At 37.6% G+C, this 13,135-nt stretch overlaps 4 protein-coding genes across 5 annotated transcripts in view; 1 reads left to right on the plus strand and 3 right to left on the minus strand.

Moving 5' to 3' along the window:
- The window catches only part of LOC132196378 (serine/arginine repetitive matrix protein 2), a 37,494-nt gene extending 35,832 nt beyond the window's left edge, over positions 1-1,662 (minus strand). Inside the window, exon 1 of the mRNA XM_059618974.1 lies at positions 1,481-1,662. The gene's annotated coding sequence lies outside the window, so the exon portion shown is untranslated. The remainder of the gene's footprint in view (positions 1-1,480) is intronic.
- An 804-nt stretch (positions 1,663-2,466) lies between these two features.
- On the minus strand, positions 2,467-4,950 carry LOC132205503 (uncharacterized). Of its 2 annotated transcripts, XM_059634599.1 has the most exons (5): positions 4,841-4,949; positions 4,661-4,728; positions 4,234-4,432; positions 3,597-4,171; positions 2,467-3,476 (listed from the first exon to the last, which is right to left on the minus strand). In XM_059634599.1, the coding sequence occupies exons 3-5, from the start codon at positions 4,406-4,408 to the stop codon at positions 2,598-2,600; spliced, it is 1,629 nt and encodes a 542-aa protein (XP_059490582.1). In that variant the 5' UTR covers positions 4,409-4,432; positions 4,661-4,728; positions 4,841-4,949; the 3' UTR covers positions 2,467-2,597. The 2 variants fall into 2 exon arrangements, with proteins under 2 accessions (XP_059490582.1, XP_059490573.1); XM_059634590.1 differs by having other exon boundaries at positions 4,661-4,950.
- A 240-nt stretch (positions 4,951-5,190) lies between these two features.
- Positions 5,191-7,584, minus strand: LOC132205801 (uncharacterized). Its single transcript, XM_059635111.1, has 4 exons — positions 7,374-7,584; positions 7,116-7,264; positions 6,488-7,050; positions 5,191-6,437 (listed from the first exon to the last, which is right to left on the minus strand). Exons 1-4 carry the CDS (start codon positions 7,376-7,378, stop codon positions 5,532-5,534), a joined length of 1,623 nt encoding a protein of 540 aa, XP_059491094.1. The 5' UTR covers positions 7,379-7,584; the 3' UTR covers positions 5,191-5,531.
- A 674-nt stretch (positions 7,585-8,258) lies between these two features.
- Positions 8,259-13,066, plus strand: LOC132204915 (uncharacterized). The gene is made up of 12 exons (XM_059633754.1): positions 8,259-8,424; positions 8,811-8,852; positions 8,910-8,986; positions 9,044-9,177; positions 9,243-9,320; positions 9,379-9,950; positions 10,008-10,598; positions 10,656-12,054; positions 12,108-12,247; positions 12,309-12,504; positions 12,556-12,678; positions 12,737-13,066. The coding sequence occupies exons 3-12, from the start codon at positions 8,945-8,947 to the stop codon at positions 12,846-12,848; spliced, it is 3,387 nt and encodes a 1,128-aa protein (XP_059489737.1). The 5' UTR covers positions 8,259-8,424; positions 8,811-8,852; positions 8,910-8,944; the 3' UTR covers positions 12,849-13,066.
- The last annotated feature ends 69 nt before the right edge of the window (positions 13,067-13,135 follow it).

Below are 13,135 nucleotides of genomic sequence, written 5' to 3' on the forward strand. Positions count from 1 at the left end.
ATGGCGATTGATTTTAACAATAAATTAATTATTAATTTTATGTATCTTTTAAATTAATTAGATTAATAAATAATGGAAGCTTTTAATGAAAGAAAACCACGCCTGAATTATAGGAGACGCACATCAGAGAGAAACGGTAAAATTAAGGTGCAGGACTCACGCTGAGATCAACCTGCTCTAAGACGTACTGAAAGATGATCAGCATCAGTTAGACCATAATCTTTGCAAGTAGATCGCCGAGTTTGAATTTTTCACTTGTCACTTTTTTATTACAAGAGGTCAGGCATAAGCAATAAACGTCCTGAACGAAGAATTTTATTTTTAAAATATTTTTTAATAAGTGGCAAAAATAATATCTTAGATATAGAAATATAAAGGAAATTATAAATTCTCTCTGTGTTGCAAATTGAGTGAAAAGTAAGTCATTCGCCTCGTTTCTCCACCCATTGAATTGCGTTGTCGATCAATTCCGCGTGGGTTTTGGTCGGATTTCAAAGTGACACGATCTTAAGCCCACTCGCAGAAACCTTGAGCCCAATAAGGGCAGCTCTTGATTGCTAAAAAAATTTAAAAATTGTCTCACATTTTCATATCAAAAGGTTTTCTAATTAAAAATAAAGAAATATTTTTCTCTTCTAAAAAAGGACGATTTAAAAATTGTCTCTATAGTCCGAGAACATAAAGGTATAATGAACCTTGCTGCGGAATTCTTCCCTCTTTCTAATACCCTGAGTAACACCCACGAAGACCCTGAGTGAGAGCAGACCTGTGCTACCAAAGAACGGCGACGCACACCCAGCAGAGCACCTACGTATTTATCAGAGAGCTCGCCAAATAGGGACCAAAAAGCCTTCATACTCTTTATTATTGCGGATAAAAGCTAAAAGTATTCAATATTTGTTTGCGAAAGCTTTGGTTCTTCGTGGAAAAGAAATTGGCACCGCATTGATACCCGACCCTGATTCTTCCTTTTAAGTCTTCGACCCTGAATCAATCATCGTCGTTTTTATTTGCTGCAAGTAAATATGTATAAAAAATAAACGCTTGCTTGTTTGCTGCAACAGAAAGTGTTTTTCCATATGAAAATTCGGTTGAACGCACGTTTGATTATCTCGTTTCGAAAACGGCGTTCGTATATAAACCGAGCGCAGTGCAAGTTTCCAAAACGGAGCGGCGGCAGCTCGCTCTTAAACAGAGTGTGCCGCCCTTAAAAGGAAACAGCTCGATCGAGCAAATAAAAGGTCGTGCGTAAGTCACTCTTGGTTGCCTCACTTTTCCTCTCGCAAACAAGTTTCGCAAATCTCGACTTGCTAAGCTCAAAATATCGTGCCCATTTTAAAAATTCGACAAAAAATTCACAGTGAATGAATCCGAAAAAGGTCAACCCTTGTCAACCACCTTGGCAAAGACCAATAAACTCTTTTGAATCCAATAATTTAGATATAATTTAATTAAAAATGATAAATATATGTTTTCGTACCTGCAGATGAAAATGATGTCCGGCGTGGAGAATCAGAAAAATCCCATGGAAAAACGCCTGCCGTGGCACAAGAGACAAAAAAGCGACTGCCTGCCCTGAAAGCGCTGGTTCAGGAGCGCCAGCACAAGAACACGTGGTCCAGCAGGGCGGGAGGGAGGCCGCGATCGTGGGGAGGGCAACAGGCTTGCACAAGTCGCCTGCCCACGCGGTTTTTCTGTTTCCACAAATATAGATTTTTCTTAAAAATGAAGAGCATTTTCTAAGAAAACGGGGAAAATATTTTAGACGGGCTTTTCGGAACAATTTAAGTACTTGAAACGCACATACAAGAAAGATGACGTGATGCGGCTAACTGACGTCACCACCGGATTTACAAGAACAGAGGCGGCGCAAAATGTGTCAAATTAGCATCTTCACCGAGCGGGGACCTACATGCAAATTTTCTTATTTCAGAACGAGCGGGGGTAGTCTAAAAATAAGTTTTATCATATAATTTTGTTAACTTTTTAGAATGGCTTTTAAATTTCAAATTTAATTTGGAATAAAATGCCCAATAATAATGTATGGTATGGCGTAAAGAACAAATTTATTTAATATTTTCCGCACGTCAAATTTGTGCATTGTTTTTTTTTTTTTATTAATATGATTCACCTGGCATGCTAAAGGTCGTTGGCTTAACGAACGGCCCAGCAGGTCCGACCTTTATTCAGGTGCGCTATTCCCATTAGAAATGGGTGAGGCTTCAATAGATAAAGAACAATGGCTTTCAATAAAACGTTAGTGTCTCTGGATGCGAGCTTTTCTGTGAAAAGTTTAAGTCACAAATAATTAGATAATTACATAATTTACTTTAAAAATATAGTGAAACTCATCAGAACATAATTTAGGCCATGTGATTTTGCACCTAGTTATGCTATAAATAACTGAAAACCAATTGATCCAAAGGGCCGGTGAAATAAATTAAGCTAACAATTAAACTAATTGAAAATGTTCATAATAATTTTTTTTTGCAATTTATTGAAAAATTATTTAAGGTTTCAACAATTATGGTCTCGATTATAATAGAAAATAGTAATATGGCATCAAACATTACATTTTTCATTCCTGCTCACCTTGATTATGGAGGACATTCAAATAAAAAATCAGGAATTGTTATCGTAAGTAGGGAGTTAAGAAGCTTCGTTTTAAGCTCTGCTTCAGCTGAACAACATTTTAGCAACGCAAGTCTTGGTGCATAAACTGGAAGGAGGCTGAGGAACACAATTAGACTGTTGTAAGGTCCTTCAACTTGGCAACCAAATTCAAATGTCTTCAACTTCTGCAAGGCATGCCCATGGACCAGTTTGACCAACAAATGTGCAAATGATATAGAAGATATTATGTTTAAATTGTTCACATGAAAGTACTTTAGATTAGGAGCCAACAGAATGTGGAATATTAATTCGGATGGAAAGGTGCTGAAGACACTAATGAACTGGAAACTTTCCATGCGACTGAAATGGCTTTCATTTACAAGTGCACTGGATTTTTCAACCTCAGATAGGTCCAAGTTTACTAATAAGAGACTGAGTTTTTTCAGTCGAGGGCAGAGAGAAAAAAGTACAAAGGGATCCACATTTACAGTTCGTTCTGGACATGAATTAATGGTCAGTTCCTCAAGGCGACTACCACAGTCAGAGAGCACTTCTGACAGATTTACAAAACTCACCACCTTATGCAAGTGTAGCACTCTCAGGTGGTGTAGACAGTCTAGACTGCTAAAACTTTTGAAGAAAAGAGGCTCGTCGATTCTTAAGTTTACTAAAGACGGAACGAGTTTGAAGTCAAAAAAGCCTTTAGTTCTTAGAGTCTCTAAGTTTAAAGTTCCCCCTCCAGAGCAAAATTTAAGAACTCCATGGCGTATTGTGTCATCTGTATTGTCCGAACAGCAAATTCTCAACAGTGGTAGGTGTATGAGGCATTCAAACATCATGCGACTCTGCTCAAACTGCTTCAACTGTAAACCAATAAAAAATATTTCAGTTGTTTGTATCTCACAAAAAAATATAAATAAATCATAGAAAATTACAAATAGTATTTTAATCTATATAAATTTTCAATACATTAATAATCTCACCTCCAATGACTCATTAGTTGAGCTCGAATAGTGGTCCCAGTTGATTTTAAGTATTTCTAGCTTCTGCAGGGTAAACAAACTCTTGAGCAGGTTAAAAGTGACGAAGTCGATAGCAAAGCAAAGAGTTTGAAGGTTGGGAAATGTTTCTGCAATTGTTGCCATAGAATTCTCATCCATAATATACCATCCTAATTCGATATGCATGAGCTTGGGAAATTTGAGCAGGAAAGGCACATATTGGAATATGAACAAATTAATTTGTTCGATGCTTTGATCATATAAGCTCCTCACTATTGCTCCATCTTCGTCTCGAGTTAAAATGGCCACCTTCCGAGAGTCGGCAACCCTAACTAAATTTGGGCACCGCTCAATAAGCATTTCCCACACTTGACAATCACGGGGATAATCTGAGGTTTTGCATTGAGAGAACACGATGAAGTCGAATTCCTTAATAGACGCATCGAGGAGGCGGTTAAGCAACTCAAAAATCCAGAGTCTCATTTCCTGACTAAGCAGCTTGTCACATTCCCCTTGGGACTCCAGGTATTTCAAAATATCAAGCCGCAGGGATGGCGCTACATAAATATTAAGATAAATTAATAATTGATTGAATATTATGATAGGGGTTTTAACTTACACAAGTGCTGATATGGAACTGCAGAAGTCTTCACTGAAGCACTGTTTCTTATTGTCATTAGAGAAAGTTCCTTCAGGGGCCGTAAATTTCGCATTATTGACCTCTTGCAACCAACTTCAAAAAATTGCTCCATGATAACCTCCATGAGTTGCTCCAACTGCTCCATCGCGTCCATCTCCAAAGGAAGCCTAGATTCCCTCTGTTAAAAAATTGAACTTTTCTTAAACTCTTCCACACTCTATCACATGGCATCTTGAAATGAAAAATAGCAAAGTTTATAAAAAAAAATACGAATTAAAAGTGAATAATTTAAAAATTGAAACTTATGTATATTTAATATTTTAGATAATTATTATATTATGTTTACATTTTGTTATGAGCCTACAAAATTGTATTATGATTACATTATACATAATGCTATTCTTACATCTTGTCTTAGTAGCCACAAAACAGACCGACGACCGACCGGCAGGCAGGGAATTATCAAATAAAACCCTTCAGGATGCAACGTATGTAAGCAAGGACAGAACACCAAAGAATAAAATACAATCGCAAATAAAACTATAAGTAGTGGCTATGGCTATCTGCCTCTGCTCTGCTCCTTTACCCAGCCTCTTGATTTTGATGTTAAATTGTGGCTGTGCTTCTCTCTTCTGTTAATCTGTAGCAAGAGGAAGTTCTTGATCTGTAGCCATCTGTAGCACATGTGTTTGTTGTTTTTTGTACAAAAGGAGGAAGGGCTACTTCAGTCCGCGCCAGGATCGCGCAAGCGTAGAAAAATTAAGATTCCATCAGGCGGCAAAAACAACTACAAAATAAATATAATAATTATATTATATGAATAAAAATAAATATTAAAGTTTATTTTGCATAATTTGTTACTTTATTTATTTTGAATAAAAAACTGAATGGTTTCTCCTAAAATTTTTTTATTTAAAAACATCTTAATGTTCTTTTCAATTTTTTATTGCATTCTTATATTGTAATTAGGTGGTTTAAAGAACTTAATTATTTAAAACACCTTGATTTATTATTTGGTCAGTTTTTAATTACCTGTTTATTTTGTTTCTAAATACACAAATAATATCCAAAATAATAATATTGATAATATTCAAATTCAAATACACAGCCAGATATCTCACATCACCACTTCTCTAAATAATTATGACATAAATCCATGCTCTCTGCACACCTCTGCGCTGCACACTTAACTTGACAAACAATGCAATTTTATGCTCCAAAACAATACAAACGATATTTAAAAACTTAGATTTTCAATTATATTTGCATCAATAGAGTTAACCCTCCAATTCTTCGTCCTGATCAAAAGGACCTTCGAAGTCAAATTCCGAAAGTGTTATATTTGGCAACAAAGAGTCCGAAAGCTGATTTGCAAATTCTCTCGAGGCTGAAGAACATGTTAGCAGTTTAAGTTTTGGAGCATAACTGGGAAGGAGACAGAGGAACCTAATAAGCTCAGGCTGCACTTGTTCACTTTGGCACCCAAATTGGAATATTCTGAACATCTGCAAAATGTGCCCTTTGACCAGGAGGTCAGACAAATAGATAAGTGAGTCAGGTACTATAGATAGATCATTGTACACACAAAAATGCTCAATATTTGGAGCAGAAAGTATATAAAATATTAACTTAGAGGGAAAACTGTCAGACGAACTATGAAATTCAAAACTCGTCATGCGATTGAAATTACTTTGATTTACAGACGCACTTGATGTTTCAACATTTGCAATACTTATATTCATATTAAAATCAAGTTTTCTAAGTTGAGGGCAGAGTGAAAATATCTCAAAAGGGTCCACTCTTTCTGCATGACTAGTAGAAAATATAGTAAGTTCCTCTAGTTGACTGCCACAATAGGAAAGCACTTCAATCACAAAAAGACCTTTAACGCAACTCAAGTGCAGCACTCTAAGATTGAACAGGTTTGAAAAGTCATAAACAAAAATATTAACAGGCTCCTCGAATCTTAAATTAATTAGCGAGGGGACGAGTCTAAAGTCAAATGCGCCCACTATCTTTGCAGTCTCCAAGTACAATGCTGGCTGTGCAAGGCCTTGGAAAGAATGAAGGTCAAACACGCCGGCACGTATGGTGTCAACAGAATTGTCCGAACAACAGACTCGCAAGAGTGGTAGGTGCCTCAGACACTCCTGCATCAAACGCGACTGCTCAAAACGCTTGATCTGAAAAATAAATTTTGTGAACAAAAGAAATTATAAAAATTAAATATTACCTCAAATGATTTCGAAAGAGATGATTTATACTCCCAGTTGACTTTTAAAATTTCCAGTCTCTGTAGGGTGAATAAACTTCTAAGCAGATCAAAAGATGCTGCTTCGATAGCAATGGAGAGTGATCGAAGATTAGGAAAGTTTTTAGCAATTTGAGCCATGCATTCCTCGTCACAAATGTACCATCCAAGTTCGATGTGCTCCAGCATGGGTAATTTTATCAGGAAAGGTAGTACATCATTCAGGTGGAAGTTGCAAAAGCCTTCATTGCTTTCGTACTCGCCGTCCTCAATCATATCTTCTTTAATTAAGGCTAACTTTCGAGAATCAGCAACTCTTTCCAAATTCGGACACTTTTCAACTAGCATTTGCCAAACGTTTTTGTCCAGCAGGTACTCTGAAGATTCAAATTGAGAAAATAAGATAAAGTCGAAATCTCTCACAGATGCGTCCAAGAGGCGGTTCAGTATTTCAAATATCCAGCCTTTCAATTCGGGGCTGATCGGCTTGTCAAACTCTCCTTGGGACTCCAAGTACTTCAAAATATCAATCCGCAGGGATGGCGCTATGATAAATAATAAATTCACTTTCACTACTATAATTTATAATTTGATATTTATCAAAACTTACACAGGTTTCGATAAAGTACTGTAGAAGATTGAATGCAAGAACACACGTTTCTTATCCTTTCCAGGGCAAGTTCTCTCAGTGGTCGTAAATTTCGTGCTTCAGATCTCTTAGCTTTCGCAATAAGCGTAAGTTCTTCTGCATCCAGTTGTCTGAAAAGTTACATACAATTTAAAATTTTTTAAATGAGGTTCGTTAAAAATTTATCTTTATTTTTTTTTTTTTAATTGACCATTCACAAGAATTAAATTCATAACTTACGACATGATCAAAAATAAAGTGCGACGAGATCAGCACACAAAAAATAACTTTTCTAGGGCAGTTTCTTTATTTGGCAAATGATAACTGCCAAAGCGGGACACGCTGAAGACCAGATAAGCTTTAACTGCCCTGAATGATAGTAAAATTTAAAAGGTCCTCCTGTTGATTTTCGTTTCGATTCTCATTGTCTCATTGTCAATCATATGGGAAGAAGGGGCGTTACTTGTTTTTGCATGCGAGGATTTCTGTCTGCTGTGGCGCGAAACTGTGAACGAGCAAGGCAATCTTCCTCAATTTTTAATTTTAAAATTTAGTTGACTCAATAAGATCTGGCTGTATGGTAACTCACCAAAGCCATAAAACAACAACAGCAAGCAACTCGCTACATGCAGCATTGCATAAATATTTATATTTTCATCATTTTCATTATATATATTTCATATAATTATAGGAGCTGCTTTTTTCCAAATCTAAAAAACTTGATGTTTTAAATGTGCTTTGCTCATTAGTGCATGATAAAATATAATTTAATAATTTAATGAATAAATCTAATAATTATGTCTTCACATAATTATGATAATTATACCATGTCAACTGGCAATGATCTGTTCAATTGAGTTTTTTTTTAAATTTTACATAAGCAGTGGCTGTAGAATTTACGTTAAAAGGACTCAGTATCAGTAAATTAGAAAAAAAACATTATTTTTAAATTTGTGTACATCGCGCCAATGGCGGAACCTTAATGTAGAAACGTTTGTATTTGGATCGGATCGGAATCAATCACTACTATAATGTCTATAATAATTATTTCTCTTCTCGCTCTTTGGCGCTTTTCTCCGAAGAAGAAGTTGTTGAAATGTACGCTGAATGTTTTGGCGGCGCTAGCGGTTGGTCCTGGGCAACGGGCAACGTCCTTTGTGACAAATTCAAAACAAAAATCGTGGTTAAACATACTTTGCAGGAATTATACTCCTGCTGTGTTATTATGTAAAATGTAAAAAATGCTAGTGTTAAACCAGATTAACTTGGATACCACATAATTGAAATTAAGGTATGTTCCATTAATTGACTATACAAGTTTTAAGTTAAAATCCAGGACAATTAAGAATGGGTTTGTTATTATTTTATAAAATGTTTTGGAAAAGCGAAATTTATTAAAATTCTCCTGATTTTCCAATGTTTTGTCAAGTAGGATAAGATGCTCCAAAATTTAAATTAAAAATAAGTGAATTAATTTCAGAAAATTAGAAATTAATTTCGACTTTCGACTGATGAAAATAAATCTCGAAATTACATAATATTTGTTTCGGTCTTGCGCGTAGAGATGGCGTTATGCGTACGTCTCGGCGGACGTGCGACGTGCGGGAACATTAAATTTGGCGGTTTTTCCCCCAATGGCTGCCTGTTTATTTACGTTTCGAACGAAAACTTTTGCAGCAAAATTTCTCACAAAAGCCGGGAGTTCCTCGATAGGAAAAGGTACGAAGAAAGACTGAAAGTGCCTCTGAACCGATTTCCAATTTGATTTTCCATCAGTTTTGTAGAGAAATAATCAAACCGACTGTAAATTCATGGGCGATTCTCCACCACCAAGGAAGACCAGAAGGTCTTCAGTAAGTAGATTATTTGTCTAGAGAATGGAAAATACTTACAGACGGACTGTATTTTAGATTTTGAAAGGTAGTAGCAGGGCTCCTTTGCAAAATTTGGAAGATAACGAAGGCTACGATGAGGACAGAACGACTATTACAAGAACGGCAACTTTTAAACGCCGAGTGAGTTTTTCGTCCACAAATAAAGTGCAGTAAGTTTAAATTTTTTATTTTAAATGCCATGTACAATAACAATTATAATTATTTTAATTTTTAGGGAATTTTGTCATGAGGCTGATGAAATATGGGGAGAAAGATACGAAAAGCCGATGCTTCCTGAAGCAAGAACACAGTCGTATGTGTCAGAAATTTAATGTTTTAAATTATTATTAATTTATTTTCTTGATCATTAGGGACCCAACGAATCTTCAAACAAGCCACAGTTTTCAGAGTTTAATGACTGGTGAAATTAAGAGTGCCCCATCAAGCCTTCAAGTGCGAAACGAAATACAGTTCACCTACTCGGAATCTGTCATGAAAGTTCGGGCAAGCCAGCCTACTGCAGCAGCAACAGCAGATGATTTAGACGACGAGATGGAACTCACTTCGACAAACCTGCCTGTGTTTTCGCAGGAGTCGCAAACCTCTCAGGCCGCATCCCAAGTGACTGTCATTGATTGTCAAGCCCCAGTTGCAATCGACAAAGAGAATTTTACTCATGCGTTGAATAAAACAACCATGAGCACTGTGAACATGTCAATGGACCCTGGGAGCTCTTTAACAGAGGACGCCAGCTACCTGAATTCACCAGGCTTTAACAAAACGCACCTCACCCTGAATGACGAAGATGATTTGCAAGAGGCTGATGACCTTTTGGATATTTTTGGTCCGCCCAAGCAGAACCTTCTGGAGAAATCCGCGAAACCAATGAACAAAACTGCAAATGAATCACTTTTCATGGACATCACCTCGTTTGGCCAAGCAGGTAAAATACTCATATTAATTTAGGCTTCATTAAATCTTAAGCTAATTTTATGTTCAGATAAATTGGCTCATGAAGAGGAGGAGGAAGAAAAAACAGAAGACTTGGCCAAACTAATGTCCTCTCGGCTCAACGCCACATGCAAGACGTTGTTGGACATGGAGGAAGACAACACCAATGACATTCTGAAGGACGACGTTCTTCAGTCTGGCTCCTCAATGGACACGGAGGAACTTGTGCCAACAGAGTCCATTTCCAGTCTTTCCAAGCACTGCAGGTCTTTGAGCTTCAGCCAGACGGCCCCAATGGACACATCTGTGGCTCCGACTAATGTTACCTGTGCGGCCATGGAGATGACAATGGGCCCAAGCAACGCCTCCAACACGCAAATGGAGATGACCATGGCAGCCCCAAGTTTTGCAAAGGAGTTGCAAGCAAGCCAACAGCACACCTCGGTTTCCATGAACAAGACTCTGGCGCAGCCCCTGGAAATGAGTTTTGACGAAGAGCCCGTCTTTCAAGGGAGCCAAAAGTTCAGCCAAGATTTGACTCAGTCCCAGCCTCATAAACATGACATTACAAATTATCAGGTGGAGGACCTTAGTTTTGAAGAAACCCAAGGAAATTGGAATTTTGCTACAAAATCGAACGGTAGCTGAATTTACTTTGATCTTAATAGACCTAATTTTAAAAATATTTTATTTTCAGCCAACAAGTCTTCACTGTCCCCGAACAGAACACAGAGCAAAAATTTAGAGGATGAGCCAATCACACCGCCAAGGAGCTTATCAGATTTTGAAAATGAGCCAAAACCTCCTGCCAGCAACCTGTGGGAGGAAAAACTTACGTCTCCGTTGATGCCTGAGGACAGCATCGTTCTAGACACAACCAAAGCCTCCATGCTAAACAAAACTTTTGATGTTCAATCGTCGAGGCTGCCAGCAAGCTCGATAATGGACAGCACCAACCTCAGTGTCCCGGACGAAACCCTGAGTGACTCAGTCTTCATATCTGGTGAAGTCCAATGCACAAATACAGAAGTGAACTCTAAAGACAATATAGAAACTATTCGGACCGTGAAAACCAGGATGGTTGACAAAATTCATGACGAGTCCTTCCGAACTGAAAACACTAAAATTGTAGACACACCAAAAGGTGAGACAAGTGGTGACGCTGTGCACTACTCGCAGACCGAGGACATTGGCGACATCTTGGTTGGTGAAACTGGACACGTTTCCGTCAATCTGAGGTGTGTCGAGAGGTCTGGAATGATTTCTCCGGAGCTTCTTCCCAGCAAGCAGGTCAACTTGTCCAGTGACCAAGAACTTCTGCTTTCGCCAAATAATAAAGCTACAATTGTCACTCGGCAGAGTCCAGATAAAGGTTATCAGCGGCCAAGGAGCATGATGGAAAGGCAGTCTGTGAGTTTGGCAACATCTCCGATTTGTCGCAACTTCAACGCCCCACTTGATGTGCCCAGCCTTACTTTGACAAAGCCAACTCCACCTGAGGAACAGGTGGACTCCCCTGAAACCACCGTTTCCTTTGACAAACAACTCCAGAAGTCGCGTCGCCACACCGTTGAGCATTCGCCCATCAAGAAAGTTTGCTACGACTCTGCCCTAAAAAAAGCATGTTCGTCTAAAGAGCTTGGCAAGTCAGAGAGTACCGTGTCACAAAGAAACATGTCATTGGGCCTATTGGACTTTGAGGAATCAATGAAGGTGACGGACGACCTCAATTGTTCCAAGAAGAGCGAAATGGACTTTTCAAGGCGCAGTGAATTCGACACTTCAAAAATGAGCATCTCCTTTTTGCCCAAGGAGTTTGCCAATCAAAGTCAGCAGGCCGTCGGCAGGAATGCTTTTGATGAGTTTGAAGAAATGGTGTCTTCGAAGAAAAGCACCAAGTTGGACGAGATTAGCAAGAAAATGGACCAAATTTTGTCTTGGTACAAAAGCAGAAAAGAGGAACGGGAAAAGGCCACTCAAAGAAATGAGCCAGAGAATGAAGCTCCGGCCGAGGAAATGGAGGTTGAGGTCCAAGCAGATGTTGTGGACGCTCCCTTGACTCCTATTGCGTCAAAGCTCAAGGAAATGAGTCGGAAGTAGGTTTTGTTTTTTATTTATTGTATACGTAGTTTTAATTGTTTCCTTTAAGGACTGAGAGATGTTGGAGGTTTGTAGCTGATGAGGTTTACGGAATGGAGTTGTCTATCCTCAATGATACTATGAAGATGGTTGTCTCTTTAGACGAAGAGGACACTGTCAAAAAGATCTCCCTGACTCCTATCAAGCCAAGTAAGTTTTATCTCCGATAGTGATGCAATTTGATTTTTGAAATTTATTTTTTTCAATTTAGGTGTTGTTGAAGAATTTGTGCACAAAATTTTCATGCAAGGGGTCAGTGTTCCCGAGATGATGACCAGATGCAAAACGAAAAATGATGTACCGTCTCTCCTCCGAGAAATGCATTCCAAATTGGTCAAATTCACCCATCTGATGCTCACAGTACAAAAAGCCAGCTCAACCAGTGTCTTGTCTTACCAAGGCACAAGGTGAATTATATTGATTTATTATAAATTTTCCCTCTATTGTTTTTTTTTCAGGATTCATTTTCGATGCTACAGTATGAAATTAATTGTAGCTATTGAAGTTTCTGTTGATTTTGCCAAATGGGATAGAATTACAGAAGAAGACATTGAAGTTTGTACATTTGTGGGCACTCTGGAGTAAGTTTAAAATAAACCTGAGTACTAGGAAGGAAATTTATAAAAAAAAAAATTACAGGTGCAAGGAAATTCCAAGTCTTGTGGCGTATGAGAGGAAGAATGAAAGCTTCCTTCCAAAATACATTAAAACCATTGAAAATTTGATCAGAACAAAAGAAAAATTTGCGTAGATCTTAGCATTGATAACATGCCTTCTTATTAGCTTTACTTCAAATTATAAAAATCTTTGTACATATATGGATATGAGTGAAGTGTTTAAATTTAATGCATTATTTAAAACTATTAGATACATGTAATTCATTGGAAACATTGTTATTTTTAATTTTATTATCAACAATGTATAAAAACTTTAAAATAAAGCAAATAAAAATTTTGCAAAGCAAAGCAATTGCAGATTCTTTTAAATAAATATTTTCTAGACAAGCTATCACAACAAAATGGTTGGTTTCCAACAGTT

This window comes from Neocloeon triangulifer, unplaced genomic scaffold, assembly GCF_031216515.1.
Source record: "Neocloeon triangulifer isolate White Clay Creek 2 clone unplaced genomic scaffold, ASM3121651v1 ptg000001l, whole genome shotgun sequence".
Classification (NCBI taxonomy): Eukaryota; Metazoa; Arthropoda; class Insecta; order Ephemeroptera; family Baetidae; genus Neocloeon; species Neocloeon triangulifer.